At 41.0% G+C, this 22,275-nt stretch overlaps 1 protein-coding gene across 12 annotated transcripts in view; it reads left to right on the plus strand.

Annotated features, from left to right (window-relative positions):
- MTFR1 (mitochondrial fission regulator 1) overlaps positions 1-22,275 on the plus strand; it is a 128,113-nt gene that overhangs the window by 23,219 nt on the left and 82,619 nt on the right. For all 12 annotated transcript variants that reach the window (XR_010112945.1, XR_008626408.2, XR_008626411.2 and 9 more), the window contains exons 2-3: positions 3,123-3,268; positions 15,251-15,349. Coding sequence is in view for 8 of the 12 variants with exons in the window: in XM_003831375.6 (XP_003831423.3) it covers positions 3,203-3,268; positions 15,251-15,349 (165 nt within the window). In the remaining 4 variants the exon portion in view is untranslated. The remainder of the gene's footprint in view (positions 1-3,122; positions 3,269-15,250; positions 15,350-22,275) is intronic.

Raw genomic sequence — 22,275 nt, forward strand, 5'->3', positions numbered from 1 at the left:
AGTGGTGTTTGGACATTTTGGCTAAGGGCTCTTGTTTGGAACACCAATAAATAAAGGAGACTAAAAGCATTATTTCACTAATTCAAATATATATCAAAAGTTCTTTTACACTCCCTGGCACCATAATCCCTCCCATTCACTCTGTGCCCCACTTCCCATACCCAGATACACATACTGTATATCTGATAGAATTATACTTATAAAGGTAAGTGAAAAACATATTAGAAAATTAGAACTTTCCGGCCGGACGCAGTGGCTCACACCTTAATCCCAGCACTTTGGGAGGCTGAGGTGGTGGATCGCCTGAGGTGAGGTCAGGAGATTAAAACCAGCCTGACCAACATGGTGAAACCCTGTCTCTACTAAAATACAAAATTACCCGGACATGGTGGTGCATGCCTGTACTCCCAGCCACTTGGGAAGCTGAGGCAGGAGAATTGCTTGAACCCGGGAGGCGAAGGTTGCAGTGAGCCAAGATTGCACCATTGTACTCCAGCCTGGGCGACAAGAGCGAAACTCCGTCTCAAAAAAAAAAAAGGAAAGTTAGAACTTTCCATCATGTTAAAATTTTCTATAGAGCCAAATGTGTATACTGTTTTTTTTTTTTTTTTTTTACAGCTTTTCAAAGGATTAAAAAATAATACTTAATTTAAACTTTGGTGAATTCAGCAAACTTTCTTCTTTTTTCTTTTCTTTTTTTTGAGATGGAGTTATGCTCTTGTCACCCAGGCTGGAGTTCAGTGGCGTGATCTCAGCTCACTGCAACCTCTGCATTCCGGGTTCAAGCGATTTTCCTGCCTCAGCCTCCCAAGTAGCTGGGATTACAGGTGTATGCTACCATGCCCCCCTAATTTTTGTATTTTTAGTAGAGATGGGGTTTCACCATGTTGGCCAGGCTGGTCTTGAACTCCTGACTTCAGGCAATCTTCCTGCCTTGGCCTCCAGAGTGTTGGAATTACAGGTGTGAGCCACCACACCCGGCCAAATTCAGCAAACTTTCTAAAACAACTATTCTACCATATTGAGTCAAACTCTTCTACCTAGGTTCAAGGTTTGTCTAATAGGATTTCTGTTTCTTTTTCCCTTTTTCCCAATATAAGCTTTTAGCTCAGATTCTCATATGAACTCACACCCTATTATACTTCATCCTGTTTTCCCCCACTGCTGTTCATTTTTACCCATGATGCTCATCCTCCTTCTTTCATTAGCGCCCAGCTCTTTTCAGTTTATTTTCACCCAGCACTTGGCATATTTGTGGCACCTTTACTTTTTCTTCCTATTCTCTGTCATTATCTATAAAGCTCTTCTCACAACGTAGACCACAGACTGTTTCTGGTCATGATGAGATAAAGGGCTTACATCACTATGTAAATCAACTATGGCATACAGCATACTGTTTGGTTTAGCTGACTTTTTGAGCAAGATTTTCTTTTTTTTTTTTTTTTTCTTTTTTTTTTTGAGAGGGAGTCTTGCTCTGTCACCCAGGCTAGAGTGTAGTGGCATGATCTCAGCTCACTGCAACCCCCACCTCCCGGGATCAAGTGATTTTCCTGCCTCAGCCTCCTGAGTAGCTGGGATTACAGGCGTGCTCCACCACACCCAGCTAATTTTTTTTTTTTTTGTACTTTTAATAGAGATGGGATTTTACTATGTTGGCCAGGTTGGTCTCAAACTCCTGACCTCAAGTGATCCGCCCGCCTCAGCCCCCCAAAATGCTGGGATTGCAGACATGAGCCACCGCACCCAGCCTTTAAGGAAGATTTTCTTTTTTTTTGTTTTTTTTTTTTTAAGACGGAGTCTCACTCTGTTGCCCAGGTTTGAGTGCAGTGGCGCTATTTGCATCCTCCGCCTCCTGGCTTCAAGCGATTCTCCTGCCCCAGCCTCCCAAGTAGCTGGGATTACAGGTTCCTGCTACCACGCCCAGCTAACTTTTGTATTTTTATTAGAGTTGGAGTTTCATCATGTTGGCCAGGCTGGTCTCAAACTCCTGACCTCAAGCAGTCCGCCTCCCTTGGCATCCCAAAGTGCTGGGATTACAGATGTGAACCACCACGCCCGGCCTTAAGCAAGATTTTATTGATGAGAGAGCAGTGTATTGATTCGTGTTCTGGTGCAAACTCCTTTATCTTGTTAGAGACCAACACTTCCAGTAAACTCGTCTATACCATACAAGTTAACATTGTAATTCTGTCAGATATATAGTATATTGATGGGGAGTGGGGCAGAGAATGAATGGCAGGGGTTATGGTGCTAGTGAATATTAAAAGACTTTATTCATTGGTTTTGGCCTTTCAGCATCTGAATTTCTGTTCTGTATTTCTGGAATTCATTCCTTTGTGATTTTTGGTGGGAAGCTTAACCTGCTTGTTACAATAGCCAGGTACTTGCTTTGTCAGCCTCCCTTTTGCTACGACACGTGAGCTGTGGACTTGGTCTAGCAAATGCACCAGTACAGACAGCATCTTTGGAGTTGGGGACATGGAAAAGGAGGAACTGCGTGGACCCTGTCTGTGGTGGTAGTAGCAAATGCAGTGGTGTTTTCCCAGGGCCAAGTCTGCTGCAGTTTTGAACGTCCTTGGTTGTGTAGCCTATAAATTGGTTTCTCTGAAGATTATTATCCACCAGATATCTTTTCATAAATGTATTTTTTACTTAAATTAGCCATACTAGGTTTTTGTTGCTTCCAGCTAAGAACACTGACTGAAAAAAATACTGACAGAAGAAAACAAAACACCTTATACTGTTACAGTTACTTTAAGCAAGCTGATCACAAGCAAATCTTGTTTTCTCTTAAATTACACATGAAGTTTTTATTTTTTTTGAGACAGAGTCTCGCTGTCACCCAGGCTGGAGTACAATGGCGCGATCTTGGCTCACTGCAACCTCCGCCTCCTGGGTTCAAGCGATTCTCCTGCCTCGGCCTCCTGAGTAGCTGGGATTACAGGCATGCACCGCCACGCCCAGCTAATTTTGTATTTTTAGTAGAGATGGGGTTTCTCCATGTTGGTCAGGCTGCACATGAAGTTTTAAAAATGTTTTAGGCTTGCTCTGTGAGACATGTAGACAGTACAAATTCTAAATAATAATGATTTCATTTTAGTATTTGCATTTTAAATTTTCAGTGTGTTTTATGGACCATGTGCTGCTATGTATGCCTGAAGAAGTACTTGAAATGCAAATTTGGGGAGACTTTGCCATATAAATGCTTGGCTGGATTAAGCGCCTAATTAGGATGGTTTTTCAACAAGTTGGAGTAAGCATGCAATCGGTGAGTGCTCAAAATTCATTTTTTAAATCCCGACATTTAGATATTTTAAGAATTTTTTCTGAGAAAATGAAATAAATCTATATATGACCAACATCTTGAATTCAATATGTTTATGTACTGTTTAATTTGCTTTCTATTTAAATCATAGAAGTGAATCTTTTCTCAGCATCTGAAGTAAGGAAGTAACTTTCTGGGTTACATTGAAAACTTACCAGTATTCATGTGACCATTAAGAGCAATATATTTGTTATTAGTGAGGAAAAGGCTTAAATAAGCAGAAAAATCATTGCATAAAATATGCTTGGCCAACACTTGACAGCGCTCTTAATGTTGTAGAATCATTAACACTGAATGCTGTTATAATGTGTTTAAACAACACAGTTGTTTAAAAGGTAAGTTATGTCTCTTAAAAATAACAACTATTGATAAGAAGAAAAAAGTTACTATAATGATTGTTCTATGCTAGAGATGTTAGTTTTTACCTTGACATTTTTTTATAATTATTTTCTACTGATATATAAAGTTCGTTTAGACCTATAAATTATTAGAGCAAGTATTGTGCCAAGTACATTTTGTAGAATATTTTGTTTTACATTTTGAAATTCATTTTTTTTCATGGCTATGACATAGAATTAAATTTTATTTATTGAAGATACAGGCAGGTTACATAATTTGAATGTGGGTATACTTTTTTTTTTTTGAACAGGGAGTCTTGCTGTATTGCCCAGGCTGGAGTACAGTGGAGCAATCTCGGCTCACTGCAACCTCTGCCTCCCAGGTTCAAACAATTCTCCTGCCTCAGCTCCCCGAGTAGCTGGGATTACAGGCTCACACCACCACGGCCAGCTAATTTTTGTATTTTTTAGTAGAGATGGGGTTCCACTATGTTGGCCAGGCTGGTCTTGAACCCCTGACTGCCCACCCTGGCCTCCCAGAGTGCTGGGATTATAGACGTGGACCACTGTGCCTGGCAGAATATGCGTATACTTTTTAGTGCACTTTTACTTTTTTGTTTTTGTGCCTGAACTTTGAATCTCCCCAACTTCCAAGGTTTTCTTCGGAGATTAAAAAGTAGAGAACCAAATAAAATTATCTTTGTTTATAGCTGCATAATTTTGAGATTATTAGCTTGAGGATAAGCAATAGGAAAATGACTTGTAAATTTATTGGTATTTTCATATCTTTCAGATATATGTTGCTATGTTTTAAATTTCACTTAGTGGCCAGTCGCAGTGCTCAGGCCTGTAATCCCAGCACTTTGGGAGACAGAGGCAGGAGGATGGCTGGAGCCTAGGAATTTGAGACCATCCTGGGCAATATAGTGAGACCCTATCTCTACAAAAAATTTTAAAAATTTAGCTGGGCATGGTGACACGTACCTCTAGTCCCAGCTATTCGGGAGGCTGAGGTGGGAGGATTGCTTGAGCCTGACAGGCAGAGGTTGCAGTAAGCTGAGATTGAGCCACTGTACTCCAGCCTGAGCAATAGAATAGAGCAAGACCCTATCTTTAAAAAAAAAAAAAAACAAAAAAACTTCACTTAGCTCAGTTTTATCATAGTGTGGATTGACATTTTAGTAATGACAGCAAAAGTTTCTTTTTCTCTTGCTTGCACAAGGAAGGGAAGTTTTTATTATTTATGATTTCCAAAAACCAAAGCTTTATAATTTCTATTTGTTGTAATTTTAGTAAGAAGTATAGTTTAATGGTAAGATTGTGGGTCCTGGATTTAAACACACTTGAATCTGAAATTTGTCTCTGTCAGTTATTGCCTTCGTCTGCAAAGCAGCTGTAAGAATTGCTACTGCTATAAGAATTGTTACCTGTGGATTAAATGACAGAGTATGTAAAGCATCTAGCACAGTGGCTTGTACAGTGTAGATACATTCAATAATAGTTTCTTAGATTTTTGCTGTTACCAGCCTCCCACCCCAAGACAGGTCAATATGAGTAGTGCTAATTGAGGCCAAAGTGCAGAATTCTGTTTCAGGCACAGATAGCACGCTTTATTTAGCTTGTTCACTTTAAGCTGGAAAGTGGGTGCCATTCATCAAAGAATGGACCAGCTAAAGGAGGATTAACTTGCTCAAAATATTGTAATTACAACTGAGAGTCCTTCCTACTAATGGTGGATTAGCAAGATCTATTTTTAACTTATTGAAGCTAGCATATAATCGTCAACTTTAATCAGTTAGCTGAAAATTCATATAAAACCAAATTTTCTTCTAACATAAAGCAATGTGATCTTTTGGGGTTAACTAATTTCCAGTATTTTTTAGCTTGTTGCCTAAGAATAAAAATACAAAGGAATCTTTCAAGATTTTATATTTGGGCACCAGAAAATAAAAGAAGCTTTCTTAGCTCTACCTTTCAGTGATTAACATGTATTTTCCCATTGATCTGATATATACAGGCATAGCTTGAAGATACTATGAATTTCATTTCAGATCACCACAATAAAGTGATAGTGAAATACAGTGAATCACTTTTTTTTTTTTATTTGAGACAGTCTCACTCTGTTGCCCAGGCTGGAGTACAGTGGCGCAGTCTTGGCTCATTGTAACCTCTGCCTTCTGGGTTCAGGTGATTCTCCTGCCTCAGCCTCCCAAGTAGCTGAGATTACAGGTGTGTGCCATCACACCAGGCTAATTTTTTAATATTTTTAGTAGAGATGGGGTTTCACCATGTTAGCACTTGATGCTTCTTCATCTTGCACTTTTATGTTATAGAGATGGCTTTTTTCCTTATGCCTCATTAACCAACTTCTGCTAGCTTCAACTTTTCTTTTGTAGCTTCCTTGCTTCTCTCAGCCTTCACAGAATTGAAGAGAATTAGAACCTTGCTCTGGATTAGGCTTTGGCTTAAGGGAATGTTGTGGCTGGTTTGATATTTATTTTCTCTATGTCAGAAATAAGGCCTTCTTGCTTTCTTATCATTCATGTGTTCACTGTAGTAGCACTTTAAATTTCCTTCAAGAACTTTTCCTTTGCATTCACAACTCGGCTAACTATTTGGGCCAGAGACCTAGTTTTCAGCCTGTCTGGACTTTGAACATGCCTTCTTCACTAAGCTTAATACTTTCTAACTTTTGATTTAAAGTGAGAGACATGCAGTGCTTCTTTTCACTTGAACACTTGGAGATCATTGTAGCGTTAAACTGGCCTAATTCCAGTGTTGTTTTGACTCAGAATAGGGAGGTCTGAGATTGTGGAATAGCTGGTGGGTGGAACAGTCAAAAAACACATAACATTTATCGATTAAGTTTGCCATCTTACATGTGCTTGGTTCATGGCACCCCAAAACAATTAAAGTAGTAACAAATAACGTCAAAGATCACTGATCATAGATCACCATAATAGATATAATAAGAATGCATAAGTCAGGGCCTGGCCTGTAGAGGGGTGGGGGGCAAGGGAAGGGGGAGCATTAGGACAATGCATGCGTTGTCCTGATGCATGTGGGGCTTAAAACCTGGATGACGGGTTGATGGGTGCAGCAAACCACCATGGCACGTGTATACCTATTTAACAAACCTGCACGTTCTGCACATGTATCCCAGAACTTAAAGTATAATTAAAAAAAAAAAAAATAGGCCAGGCATCGTGGCTCATGCCTGTAATCCCAGCACTTTGGGAGGCCGAGGCGGGTGGATCACAAGGTCAGGAGTTCAAGACCAGCCTGGCCAATATGGTGAAACCCCATCTCTACTAAAAATACAAAAATCAACCAGGCATGATGGTGGGTACCTGCCTGTAGTCCCAGCTACTCAGGAGGCTGAGGCAGGAGAATCGCTTGAACCCAGGAGGCGGAGTTTGCAGTGAGCCGAGATTGTGCCACTGCACTCCAGCCTGGGCAACAGAGCAAGACCCCGTCTCAAAAAAAAAAAATAGTAATGCATAAGTTTGAAATATTGTGTGAATCATCAAAACATGATACAGACATGAAGTGAGCACATGCTGTTGGAGAAATGGCGTCAGTAGACTTGGCTTGACACAAGGTTGCCACAAACCTTAAATTTGTAAAAAGAACAATATCTCTGAATTGCAGGAAAGTGAAATGCATTCCCGGCTAATTTTGTATCTTTAGTAGGGATGGGGTTTCACCATGTTGGCCAGGCTGGTCTTGAACGCCTGACCTCAGGTGATCCACCCACGTTGGCCTCCCAAAGTTCTGGGATTACAGGCGTGAGCCACTGCGTCTGTCCTTTTAAATGAATTTGATACTGTGCTTGAAAGCATTCCAAGAGTGAAAACTACCCTCATCCTTTATTTTATCTTTTTTTTTTTTTTAAAGAAAAAAAGGCTGGCACGGTGGTTCATGCCTGTAATCCCAGCACTTTGGGAGGCTAAGGTGGGAGGATCACTGGAGTTCAGGAGTTTGAAGCCAGCCTGGATAATACAGTGAGACACGATCTCTACAAAAATTACAAAAATTAGCCGGGCATGGTGGTGTATGCCTGTAGTCCCAGCTACTTGGTAGGCTGAGGTGGGAGGATCACTTGACCCTGGGAGGCAGAGATTGCAGTCAACTGAGATCATGCCACTGCACTCCAGTGTAGACTGTAAGAGTGAGACCCTGCTTCCAAAAAATAAAAAATAAAAAGAAGAAATTGCAAGCTTTTAGATTAGATTTTGTTTTGTTTCATTTTTCCCATTAGAACAGCCAGTGGTGATTGGCTCATTGTCTTTGACTCTGCACACTAATATTACTGTAATAGCCATCCCTGCTTGGCTTACTATGCCAGTGCTTACTGTGGCCAGTGCTTTTACATAAATTGCCTATATTCAATAGAACAATGCACTTTACAGATGAGAAACCTGAGGTTCAGAGTGTTTAACTGCCTTGAACAAAGTTACCTAAGTAGTAGAACTATAATGTGAACCCAATTCTGATTCCAAAATCCTTTCTCTTTTCAGTGTACTTTGCTACCCTTAGAAGGGAAAGATGACTGTTAATGTTTATTAAAAGCATTATATATGGCCTGGTGCAGTGGCTCACACCTGTAATTCCAGCACTTTGGGAGGCTTAGGCAGGCGGATCACCTAAGGTTAGCAGTTTGAGACCAGCCTGACCAACATAGTGAAACCCTGTCTCTACTAAAAGTATAAAAATTAATTGGGCATAGTAGCGCATGCCCGTAGTCCCCGCTACTCGGGAGGCTGAGGCAGGAGAATCCGGTTTGAACTCGGGAGGCACAGGTTGCAGTGAGCCGAGATCACGCCACTGCACTCCAGCCTGGGCGACAGAGCAAGACTCTGTCTCAAAAACAAAACAAAACAAAAAGGCCGGGCGCGGTGGCTTACGCCTGTAATCCCAGCACTTTGGGAGGCCGAGGCGGGTGGATCACGAGGTCAGGAGATCGAGACCATCCTGGCTAACACGGTGAAACCCCGTCTCTACTAAAAATAAATATAAAAAATTAGCTGGGCGAGGTGGCGGGCACCTGTAGTCCCAGCTATTCAGGAGGCTGAGGCAGGAGAATGGCGTGAACCTGGGAGGCAGAGCTTGCAGTGAGCCAAGATCACGCCACTGCACTCCAGCCTGGGCAACAGCAAGACTCCGTCTCAAAAAAACAAACAAACAAACAACAACAAAACCATTATAAATACCTTAACTCATTTAATGCTCGTAGGCTCATGAAGCAGATAATATCTCCATTTTATAGGTGAGAAAACAGAAGCATAGAGGGGTGAATAATTTGGCCAGCTTTATACAGGTAGTAAATTCGTAGAGGCTAATTTTAAAGCCAGGCCTATATGCTATAATGGCCTGTTTTCTCTTTACTGTCTTTTATTTTCCCTCAACATTTGTTTGAATTTAAAACTACATGCTCACATATCTCCAAACTTTTTATGTCCCTAAGCAAAAATGTTTTTTAAATTGCAAGAAGTGAGAATAGTGTGAAGCTAATGTGATTCTGATTAATTTCAGTATTTTATATTGGAAGAAAAGTTACTATAGCAAGTATCTATAATAATTTGTATTATTGTACTCTGGTTTTCTTTTGGTGCTTTGGAGGAGGAATGTGAGTAAGGAAGAAGAGAACTGAGGGAAGTGTTAATCTTTGGTTAAGGATTTAAAAATTGTTACAGAATTTCATCTTCCCATTTTCACTCCTTCCCCCTTCCCAACACACACTTTTAGTTTTCCCTTAGCTCCCTGAGAATTAAGAATTTACATTTTGTTGGGTCCTAACTTTTTAAAGATCTGATTAACAGTATGGATGCTCTTCCCAGAAAAGTAACACATACACAATTTTGTGTGTAATTTTAGGGATACATGAACCTCTGCATTAATGCATTAATATCACATAGCTTGTCTTGAAAAATATATTTTATTTATTTTTGTTTGTTCTTTGAGACGAAATCTTGTTGTGTCCCAGGCTGGAGTGCAGTGGCGCATTCTTGGCTCACTGTAGCCTCTGCCTCCTGGGTTCAAGTGATTCTCCTGCCTCAGCCTCCTGAGTAGCTGGGATTACAGGTGCCCGCCATCACCCCTGGCTAATTTTTGTATTTTTAGTAAAGACAGGGTTTCACCATGTTGGCCAGGCTGGTCTCGAACTCCTGACCTCAAGTGATCCACCCTCTTCAGCCTCCCAAAGTGCTGGGATTACAGGTGTGAGCCACCACACCCAGCCAGAAAAACATATTTTTCTTAGAGTTAAATTTATAGTTTTTCCTGCTAAAAGTTGCCCTCAAATAATAATGTATGTAAAACTAGTCTATAATAAATGAATTACCACATACAGCTTGAGTGCAGTCATCATGGATGAGACAGATGACAGCTTCAGATTCCAGCCTCACACGTCAACACTTTCTACAATAGCATTTCACAATGTTAAAAAAGAACAAACTACTTTCCTGTTGTCATCCTCCTCCTTGCTGTCATCACTTTCAAACACTGTTGCTAAATGTTATGGACTGTCATTACTAGACACAGACATGCATGTGCGCGCGCACACACACACGGATTCACTGTTAGATTATTTAAAAAAGCAGTTTTCATAGATAAAGCATGGTTTTTCTGTTTAGCTATTTCTCTCTTTTTTTTTTTTTTTTTTGAGACAGAGTCTCGCTCTGTCACCCAGGCTGGAGTGCAGTGGCGCGATCTTGCTCACTGCAACCTCCACCTCCCGGTTCAAGCAATTCTGCCTCAAGCCTCCTGAGTAGCTGGGACTACAGGCGTGTGCCACCATGCCTGGCTAAGTTTTTATATTTTAGTAGAGACAGGGTTTCGCCACATTGGCCAGGCTGGTCTCGAACTCCTGACCTCAGATGATCCACCCGCCTCGGCCTTCCAAAGTGCTGGGATTACAGGCATGAACCACTGCGCCTGGCCCTGTTTAGCTGTTTCTTTTTTTTTTTTTTTTGAGACGGAGTCTTGCTCTGTCCCAGGCAGGAGTGCAGTGGCACGATGTCAGCTCACGGCAACCTCTGCCTCCCAGGTTTAAGCTATTCTCCTGCCTTAGCCTCCTGAGTAGCTGGGATTACAGGCGTGCACCACCACACCTGGCTAATTTTGTATTTTTAGTAGAGACAGGGTTTCACCATGTTACCCAGGCTGGTCTTGAACTCCTGAGCTCGTGACCCGCCCACCTCGGTCTCCCAAAATGCTGGGATTACAGGCATGAGCCACCACGCCCAGCCAGCTATTTCTTAATGGCATTGGATTGTCTTATTTTCTAAATGAAATTGGATTATCTTGCCAGGCTTGGTGGCTCACGCCTGTAATCCCAGCACTTTGGGAGGCTGAGGTGGGTGGATCATGAGGTCAAGAGATCGAGACCATCCTGGCCAACATGGTGAAACCCCGTCTCTACTAAAAATACAAAAATTAGCCGGGTGTGGTGGCACGTGCCTGTAGTCCCAACTACTGGAGAGGCTGAGGCAGGAGAATTGCTTGAACCCGGGAGGCAGAGGTTGCAGCGAGCTGAGATCATGCCACTGCACTCCAGCCTGGCAACAGAGGGAGACTCTGTCTCAAAAAAAAAAAAAAAGAAATTGGATTATTTTATGACCATTTTCTTCTCCCTGCCTTCTCTCTTTCATCTAAAGAAATATTAATGACAGTTTGTCTTTAGAGGAAGTCTTTCCTTCTCTAAACTAGCATACTGACAAGACATAGTTCAGCCACAAGTTACGGTAGGAGATGCACTTGGGTCATACAGCCTCCCAATGCACAGATGGTGACTTTTCAGTACCATCTGTTCACTGTTTCTGCACAGCCATTTACAATTTCTCCCCCTCTATGAGGGCTGAATAGAAAAAAATAGAAAAGTAGTCAGACCTAGTTTTAGAGTTCCTGGAAATTAGCTATTCTTTCCCCTCACTTTTTCCTACCATCCAATAAAGGTTATGGCTCTTCATTCTAAATATTTCAGTCATTAGTTTACACAGACCCTTATTTGATATTTATTGGTGCTAAGTACTATGTAATTCACAAGTAACAGAAGAACACATTATGTTAGTCTACTGTGTATGCTTGAAAAAATAATCACGTAAAGCAATCTGTTCTTTTCCTTCCTTTAACTTTGTAGAAGATACCTAAATAATCTACTTATTCCTTATAATTAAAAGCTGAATCTGCTGGGTGTTGTGGCTCATGCCTGTAATCCCAGCACTTTGGGAGGCCGAGACGATTAGATCACCTGAGGTCAGGAGTTCGAAACCAGCCTGGCCAACATCGTGAAACCCCGTCTCTACTAAAAATACAAAAATTAGCTGGGCATGGTGGCACCTGCCTATAATTCTAGCTAGATAGAATTGCTCTAACCCAGGAGGTGGAAGTTTCAGTGAGCTGAGATCGCACCACTGCACTCCAGCCTGGGTGACAGAGCGAGACTCCATCTAAAAAAATTTAAAAAAAAAAGCTGAATCATTGGCCACTTCTCTTGTTGAAGGCACCTAGTATTTTCCTGATATTAAACAGATGGAAACATAATAGTTGACATTTCACCCTGCAACATGCATAGTGAAGAATGCTAAAAGCTGGCAGAAACATAGTTCCTGACCTTGGCAAATCCTTTCTAAATTTTTCTTTGTGAGCTTTTTGTCCTCTTCATCTCCAGACAAGACCTTTGCTTGCTGGAGGGGAGAAAGATTCACTTTAGACTGTCTAATTGTCACATTGTGATGCACAAATAGCATTCCACTTGTACTACATCGGAGAATTTTGACTTGTGACTAAATAGAAGACTCAAGAAGAGAAATGACTGAATGGTATACTTACTTTTGCCCTATGGATTTATTTGTAAAAGAACAGGATCTATTAAAATGTATAAGGTAGGGCCATGTGCGGTGGTGCACGCCTGTAATCCTAGGAGTTTGGGAGGCTAAGACAGGTGGATCACTTGAGGTCAAGAGTTCGGGACCAGCCTGGCCAACATGGTGAAACCCCGTCTCTACTAAAAATACAAAAAAATTAGCCAGGCGTGGTGGCATTCACTTGTAATCCCAGCTACAGTAATCTCAGCTACTCAAGAGGTTGAAGCAGGAGAATCACTTGAACCTGGAGGGGGCAGAGGTTGCAGGGAGCCGAGATTGCTCCACTTCACTCCAGCCTGGGCGAAAGAGTGAAACTCCATCTCAAAAATACATAAATAATAGTAATAATAATAAGGTAAAAAGTTAGCTTAAATACTGTCTTAGAATTATTTGCCCATGTTTGTTCTTTTTTTGGTGGGTAGTCTGATGTTGACATTGTAGAACTGCGAGGCTTCCCATTTTTCTCTAGTCAGATGTTTTCCTTTCCCTTAGTCCTCACATGTTATTAAGACTACTTGTGTCATAATCCTGTATGATTATTGATGTGAATGATGTTTTCTTCTAAGCTTCAGAGTAACTTTGCTTCTTAACATTCTTTGTATACTATTCATATTTTAATATTTTTATCTTCCTTTCTACTTACCAGTTTTCTAATCTTTGCCATCCTTTTTATTTACATTTCCGAAGCAAGAGCTATCATTTTTGTTGGTTATTGGAGTCAGTATAGGTTATAAGTACTTTTTGGAACTCTTCTAGGTAAGATTCAGTGAAACTTTGGAAAATATGTGATAAAAATTATATGAAAGCTATGGCAGGTGCCAGGGGTATTATATATCCTTCTATGATTTCCACTTTGTTGGTTTTTTTCTCAGGGGGTGGGGGGCGGGGGGACATGGTCTCACTCTGTTGCTTAGGCTGGAGTGCAGTGGTGCAATCCTAACTCACTGCAGCCTGGAACTCCTGGGCTCAAGGGACCTTCCTGCTTTAGACTCTCCTGTAGCTAGGATGACAGCATGCATCACCACCCCTGGCTAATTTTCCAATTTTTTGTAGAGATGGCGGTCTCACAAAAAGACCCCAGGCTGGTCTCAAACTTCTGGCCTCAAATGATCCTCCTATCTCAGCTTCCCAAAGCACTGAGATTACAGATGTTAGCTACTGTGCCCAGCCCTGAACCCCACACTGACTCATACTGTTATCCTTGAATTGGACTTGATTGCTAAAATTTAAGAAATCAGATAGTTTCTGTGCTCATTTTATAAGTTGTATATGCTTTTATCTAAGGGTCTAGTTTGAGTTAGGTTTTGGAGCCTCCACTGTTTACAGTGAACAGTTGTTTGGTTATGCTGTTTGTTTATATTGGGGTAATTTCATTCTTTAAAGTAGAATGATCACGGATTGATCTTAAAAAAAGGGGTAGTATCCATTTCTCCAGAATTCATACTCAGCTGATTTGGTTCTTTCTAGTCTTTAGAATATAATTGTTTTTTGAGTTTTTATTTTGTTTTATTTTTGAGACAAGGTCTCGCTTTGTCACCCAGACTGGAGTGCAGTGGTGCGATCTTGGCTCACTGCAACCTCCGCTTCCTGGGTTCAAGCAGTTCTCATGCCTCAGCCTCCCAAGTAGCTGGGATTACAGGTGTGCACCACCATGCCTGGCTAATTTTTGTATTTTTAGTAGAGATGGGGTTTTGCCATGTTGGCCAGGCTGGTCTTGAACTCCTGGCCTCAGGTGATCCGCCCATTTTGGTGTCCCAAAGTGCTGGGATTACAGGCGGGAGCCGCTGCACCTGGCCTTACATAATTGAACGTTAAAGTTTGATGAATTAAGTATAATAGTCATATAATTCTTACTCTTTTTAAAATTGCTTTTAATAGCATACTACCTTTCTTTACTTATTCTGTCCAGGCTTTCAAGTGTAGCACTCAAAACAGATGAATAGTTTTTCCTTTAAAGAGAGGTCATATACTTGGGGAGAAGTTTCAAGGTACAATTTGTAATGATTTACCTAACATTCAACACGTGTGCTTTTTGTTGTTGTTTTTTTTTTTTTTTTTTGCTTTGAGGGTTTGTTTTTGTTTTTAAGCATAGCATAATGTCCTGTTTTATTACGATTTCATCTGAGAAATTCTGCTCAGATGAAATTTCTTACCTTTCCTTTGGGGAGCAGGCCTCCCAAGAGCAATATGCCTGGATTTCAGCCTTTGCTCACCCTTGGCCAAGCATTCTTGTGCAGCAAACAACATGGAGCACCCTGCATGGTACACATTCAGATTCTGAACTTTGTACTAATTTGGGATTGTTTTGAAAAGTGTGTAACAGCAAAAGTAACATACATTTAATAAAAACTATGTATATCAAAATTCTAAAACTAAAAATATAGCAGAAGAGATAAAATAGTGTTTCTGTTGCAGAATAGTATGAAAACCTGATGAAAATAAAATTTTTACTGTAAGTATAGTATTTAAAAATTACTGGCTAGTTTATATTTTTATATAATACCTTACATTAAACTTTATTGAATTAATAATATCTATCTATCTATATATATATTCTTTATTTTTGGATTGAGAAACATTAGCTTATTTGCCATAACATTTAGAGCATTCTGATCCTGTAATTAATGTGTTAGTATGTCATACAAATAATTGTCTAATGCTTTGTCTTAACAGTTCTGTACATCTTGTAATTAAGCTTTCGGTTTTTCCTACTTCCTCAGGTACTTTGGTCTAGGAAGCCATATGGTTCGTCTCGAAGTATCGTAAGGAAAATTGGTACTAATTTGTCTCTGATTCAGTGTCCAAGAGTTCAGTTTCAGGTATTGTATTTTATATATTTTAAGTATTTTATTAATATGTACATTAGAAATATAAATAGGCAAGATGGTTTTAAAAGCATTTTGTTTTTGAGACTTTTCACCAATTGATGTCACTATCAATACAATAGAAGAGGATTAAAAACCACAGTAAAGCCTTTCTAATTTTAGTTTCTCTGTGACGTGATTGAGATTTTTAAGATATTTATCCTTCTTAAGGATGCATATGTGAAGATTTAGGAGCATATAATAAGCTAAGCAGTTGTTAATTCCTAGGTGACCTCAAACATAGGCTTTATATTATTTCAGATGCTTCATGTACCACCATTATTTTTCTTCTGTAATTATACGTTCCTCTTTGGATAGCCACTCTGTTCCCCTGCTTTATTTTTAGATCTCTGTGGATGCCATATAAGTTGCTTTCCCTGTCATTGGTTTCAAGCTCAGCATTAATTATAGGATCCATTGCCTTGGCAATGACAGTGTCAAGACAAAAAGGTAATTGTGGTTTTCGCAGTGAGGTGATAGTCAAACCGTGAATCAGGAGAACTTTTGAAAGTCTTAGTCATAGAACTTTTGAAGGTCTTAGTACAGTATTCTCTTTTAGCACCAAATCTGGAGCAACTCTACTCTTTGCTTGGAGATATTGCTATTTTCCTTGATTTCTACTTTTGTTTTTTTCTTTCTTTTTTTTTTTTTTTGAGATGGAATCTTGCCTGTTGCCAGGCTGGAGTGCAGTGGCAGGATCTCAGCTCACTGCAATCTCTGCCTCCTAGGTTCAAGCACTTCTCCTGCCTCAGCCTTCCAAGTAGCTGGGACTACAGGTGCACACCACCACGCCCAGCTAATTTTTGTGTTTTTAGTAGAGATGGGGTTTCACCATGTTGGCCAGGATGGTCTTGATCTCTTGACCTTGTGATCTGCCTGTCTCGGCCTTCCAAAGTGCTGGGATTACAGGTGTGAGCCACTGTGCCTGGCCTTGTTTTCTTATTGTTATTATAGTATTAGACATTTATCACATAACTTTGTTCTTTTTTTTAGCAATTCTTTACAACCGTAATGTAAGAACATTTCAGTTCAACATTGAATAATATAAAATTCAACATATATCTCTGCCACTTTTAAATAATAGATTAACATGTGGAGACGTGGAAGATGTATTTAACTCATCATTCAGAAATTCAGAAGTGCCCATGTGTACCCGTTTGATAACATGTCATGTTCTTAAATCACTCCTCCTGGTAAATGGAGGTGAAATCTGTTTCTTTTTCTTTTTTTTTTTTGGAGACAGAGTCTTGCCCTGTGATCTCAGGTGATCTGTGCATCTCTGCCTCCCTAAGTGCTGGGATTACAGGCATGAGCCACTGCACCCGGCTGCCTTTTTTTCTTTTTAATAATCAAAATGAAGAAATCTGTGGTAGTAAGTCTCTCAAGTACTTTCCAAGAATTCAATTCATTTAGACATGAACTGCTCTTATTTGCCAGTTTCCTTCAAATAGCTATTATGTTAACTAAGTTTTATAAACTTTTTTCTGATTGTTCAATTCCATCAATGTCTTTCTGGTTAACTATCTTACCTCCCTCCTAGTTCCAGGAAAATGTGCTTCAGCGTTTGCATTCATATAGCTAGAGACGTGGAGATATCTAACGTTTTCTGATTGCAACCCCCAAGTCTGCCTTGACAGTCAATGGGCTGAAGTACTAGAGTCAAGTACATTTACTTGGGAGAATTCTTTTTCTCGATGTTATCAGTCTTTTAAAAGGGTATGAGCAGAAAAAGAGTATTAGATTTAACTAATTTGAACTGCATTTGAAAAAAATGGATTAACATAAGGAGAAGAGTAAGGTATGAGAAACATTGATGACCTACTTGAGAATGTAGTGAGAGACGGAAGCCATTTGTTTATAGTTATAGATTTGTATTTCCAGTTATATTGAGTCTTTTTTTTTTTTTTGAGACTGAGTTTCGCTCTTGTTGCCTAGGCTGGAGTGCAATGGCACAATCTCAGCTCACTGCAACCTCTGCCTCCCAGCTTCAAGCAGTTCTCCTGCCTCAGCCTCCCGAGTAGTTGGGATTACAGGCATGTGCCACCAAGCCTGGCTAATTTTGTATTTTTAATAGAGATGGGGTTTCTCCGTGTTGGCCAGGTTGGTCTCGAACTCCCAACCACAGGTGATCCATCCGCCTCAGCCTCCCAAAGTGCTGGGATTACAGGCGTGAGCCACCGCACCTGGCCCATACTGAGTCTTTTAAAATTCAACATCGGTGTTAAAGTATTTTGTCTGGTGGCCAACACCTACAATCCCAGCACTTTGGGAGGCTGAGGTGGGTGGATCACCTGAGGTTGGGAGTTCGAGACCAGCCTGGCCAACATGGAGAAACCCCATGTCTACTAAAAATACAAAATTAGCTGGGCATGGTGGCAGGCGCCTGTAATCCCAGCTACTCAGGAGGCTGAGGCAGGAGAATGGCTTGAACCTGGGAGTTGGAGGTTGCTGTGAGCCGAGATCGCGCCAATGCACTCCAGCCTGGGCAATAAGAGTGAAACTCTGTCTCAAAAAAATAAAAAGCATTTTGTCTGCTACTTAAATATTTTACATATGCTATCATCGTTCTGTATCTCCACTGCTTCTTTATCAGAAATATAAAAGATGTAGTCTTCAAAATGTATACAGGAGGCAGTTTTGAGTAAGAAAATTGAAAATGCATTTTTTTCCCCTATTTTTGTAGCTCATTTAGGGGCTAACTGATGTGGAATATATCCAGGCTATCTGGAGTCCAATGTGGGTAAATATTATTATTGAAAGTCTGAGACTGAGAGTCTAGTATGGGGCACAGGGCAAGTGGACATCATTATACTGAGACCATATCCAAGTTGAAGTGGATTAAACTGAGAACAGGACAGTCATACAGTCAATTCAGAATAACCTGGGTTGGGAACTTGGCTGTGTGGTTATAGTAGTTTGAATACCAACTCTATTGGGTAATTTCACATTTTTCTCTCTGGTAAACCTAACCCAAGCTATTTTCTTGGACTGCAAGGAGTGGTTTTTGGAATTGGTGGTGGAAAAGGACTGTTTAGTAACCAAAAAAGTAATGAATGAGATTCCTATTAAAGCTCACACATGGTGATTAAATCTGGAAGTAAAATGGCCATTTGTTATGGCACATGTTTATATAGCGAGTAAACCTGAAATTCATATTTTATGCTAGGTGTTGGTATTGAGTGGTGAATGAAACAGCATGTATGTCTGCCCTTATTGGTTATATGATTCAGTGGGAGAGATATTTAAAAAGTCAATATGCTAATAAAGGTATAATTATCATTTGTAATAAATGCCATATAGTATGAAGTAGTATAGCATGGGGGAGAAGATCAGGAGTTCTCAGGGAAGGCCTCTCTAAAGGAATGACAATTAAGGATTACCAAGAGCCTGCTCTACAGGGTTGAGGAGACAAGTAGAGGTTGAGGGAGTCATTGTGTGCAGACAGAATAGCATGTGTAGAGATCCTAAGGCCAGATAGAAATTGTTTGAGGAACCAAGAGAAGGTTCCAGTCAGTAAGGAACTATTAAAGTGGGAGACGTAGTAGTATGGTATAGTGATCTTTGAACATCTGAGCTGTCTGAAGATGCATACCTGGATTAATATGTAAAATAACTGTTAAATTTAACTGTGTGTTTCAATAACTACTAGATACTTTGGAATATGCTAGCATGTGATGTCATACTGTATATGATGTTCATTTTTTATTTTTAGCTATAATTTTATAGTCAGTTGGCCCTTAAAGATTACTGAATCCAGCAACAAATAGTATGTTTTATAAATTTTGACATTGTGGAGCCCAGCACGGTGGCTTGCACCTGTAATCCTAGCACTTTGGGAGGCCAAGGCGGGCGGATCACCTGAGGTCAGGAGTTCAAGACCAGCCTGGCCAATGTGGTGAAACTCCGTCTCTACTAAAAATACAAAAATTAGCCAGGCATGATAGCAAGTGCCTGTAATCCCAGCTACTCAGGAAGCTGAGGCAGGAGAATCAGCTTGATTCTTGAACCTGGGAGGCAGAGGTTGCAGTGAGCCGAGATCATGCTACTGCACTCCAGCCTGGGCGAAAGAGCAAGACTCCGTCTCAAAAAAAAAAAAAAAAAAAAAAAAAGGCACCGTGAAATAGTAGTTTTGAGACTAACTGAGTATGGCTGGGCACGGGGTGGCTCACACTTATAATCTCAGCACTTTGGGAGGCTGAGGCGGGCGGATCACCTGAGGTCAGGAATTTGCCACCAGCTCGGCCACTGTGGTGAAACCCCGTCTCTACTAAAAATACAAAAATTAGCCGGGCGTGGTGGCAAGTTCTTGTCATGCCAGCTACTTAGGAGGCTGAGGCAGGAAGAATTGCCTGAACCCGGGAACTGGAGGTTGTAATGAGCCAAGATCACACCACTGCACTCCAGCCTGGACGACAGAGCAAGACTCCATCTCCAAAAAAAAAAAGTAACCAACAAATGTTTGTGGCCGTTTTATTCATCTCAGGCAGTTGATCTCTTAAAAATCTTGTATTTCCACAAGGATACTGCTGCTTACCCTTAAAGATTATTTTCAGAAATAGACACATTTTCCTCCCTCTGGTGGCTTTGTTCTCTTGCCTTCTACTATTCTAAGTGTGTTAGGTATAGAGACTTTTAATAAATGTTCACTTAAAATAGTGACCATGCAAGAGATACATTTACAACATGGTGACTATAGTTAACAGCAATGTATTGTATATTGAAAATCACTGAGAGAGTAGATTTTAAGTGTTTTCACCAGAAAAAATTGAATTGGAGGTAATCCAATTCAGTTGAACCACTGCACATATTTCAAACATAATAAATATATACAGCTTTGTAATCTTAAAGAATACTTTTTTTTTTTTTGAGATGGAGTCTCACTTGTCACCCAGGCTGGAGTGCAGTGGTGTCATCTTGGCTCACTGCAAGCTCTGCCTCCCAGGTTCACGCCATTCTCCTGCCTCAGCCTCCCAAGTAGCTGGGGCTACAGGCACCCGCCACCACGCCCGGCTAATTTTTTGTATTTTTAGTAGAGACGGGGTTTCACCATGTTAGCCAGGATGGTTTCGATCTCCTGACCTCGTGATCCGCCCGCCTCGGCCTCCCAAAGTGCTGGGATTACAGGCATGAGCCACCGCACCCAGCCAGAATACATTTTTAAAAAGTAATCACATTCAGAAATAGTAGTGACTGAGTCTGGGCTAGAATATTGAATTTAGTGTTCTGTCTTTCAGACTGTTGTTCTTTACACAGGTATATCACCTGGCAAGTTGATGGTGTCACTGTATGTCACTATACTGTATTAAAATACAGAAATTCGGCTAGGCGCAATGGCCCACACCTAAAATCCCAGCACTTTGGGAGGCCAAGGCAGGTGAATCACCTGAGGTTGGGAGTTCAAGACCAGCATGGCCAACATGGTGAAACTCTGTCTCTATTAAAAATACAAAAATTACCTGGGTGTGATGGCACGTGCCTGTAATCCCAGCTACTCGGGAGGCTGAGGCAGGAGAATCGCTTGAACCTGGGAGACAGAGGTTGCAGTGAGCTGATATTGTGCCATTGCACTCCAGCCTGGGCGACAGGGCAAGACTCTGTCTAAAAAAAAAAAAAACAGGCCGGGCATGGTGGCTCACACCTATAATCCCAGCACTTTGGAAGGCTGAGGCAGGTGGATTACTTGAAGTCAGGAGTTTGAGACCAGCTGCCCAACATGGTGAAACCTCAACTCTATTAAAAATACAAAAATTAGCTGGGTGTGATGGCAGGTACCTATAATCCCAGCTACTTGGGAGGCTGATGCAGGAGAACTGCTTGAACCCAGGAGGCTGAGGTTGCAGTGAGCCGAGATCACACCACTGCACTCCAGCCTGGGTGACAGAGTGAGATTTCATCTTAAACAAGCAAACAAAAAAACCCCCAGAAATTCTGCTTTCAGTTTTTCTTTTCTTTTTTTTTTTTGAGACGGAGTCTTGCTCTGTCGCCCAGGCTGGAGTGCAGTGGCGCAGTCTCGGCTCACTGCAAGCTCCGCCTCCCAGGTTCACGCCATTCTCCTGCCTCAGCCTCCTGAGTAGCTGGGACTACAGGCGCCCGCCACCACGCCCAGCTAATTGTATTTTTAGTAGAGACGGGGTTTCACCATGTTAGCCAGGATGGTCTCGATCTCCTGACCTCGTGATCCGCCCACCTTCAGGCTCCCAAAGTACTGGGATTACAGGCGTAAGCCACCGCGCCCGGCCTGCTTTTAGTTTTTCTTAGCATGGAAGCAACTGGTAAAAGAGAAATAATTAAATCTATGTAGGTAAAAAGCTAGAGATTATCATTTTACTATGTTGCTATTAAGAATATGTATATGTGGGCTGGGTGTGGTGGCTCACACCTGTAATCCCAGCACTTTGGGAGGCTGAGGCGGGTGGATCACTTGAGGTCAGGAGTTCAAGACCACCCTGGTCAACATGGTGAAACCCCATCTCTACTAAAAACACAAAAATTAGCCAGGCATGGTGGTGGGTACCTGTAATCTCAGCTACTCAGGAGTCTGAGGCAGGAGAATTGCTTGAACCTGGGAGGTGGAGGTTACAGTGAACTGAGATTGCGCCACTGCACTCCGGCCTGGGCAACAGAACAAGACTTGGTCTCAAAAACAAACAAACAAAGAATCCATGTATGTTATGCATTTGGCTATAAACAAATGGTAGTAAACTAGAATGAGTGTATTTACTATTATGCCCTTTGCAGAGAATCCTAGTTCCCAGCACTGTTGTGTTTATTTTATGAAGTCACAAGAGGATGAAGTTAGTACTTCTAACATTTTTATTCTAAGCTTTTCTACTATTGTACAACATTTGTATTTTACTAATATGCACTTTATTAAATGAACT

Source organism: Pan paniscus, chromosome 7 (genome assembly GCF_029289425.2).
Source record: "Pan paniscus chromosome 7, NHGRI_mPanPan1-v2.0_pri, whole genome shotgun sequence".
Taxonomy (NCBI): domain Eukaryota; kingdom Metazoa; phylum Chordata; class Mammalia; order Primates; family Hominidae; genus Pan; species Pan paniscus.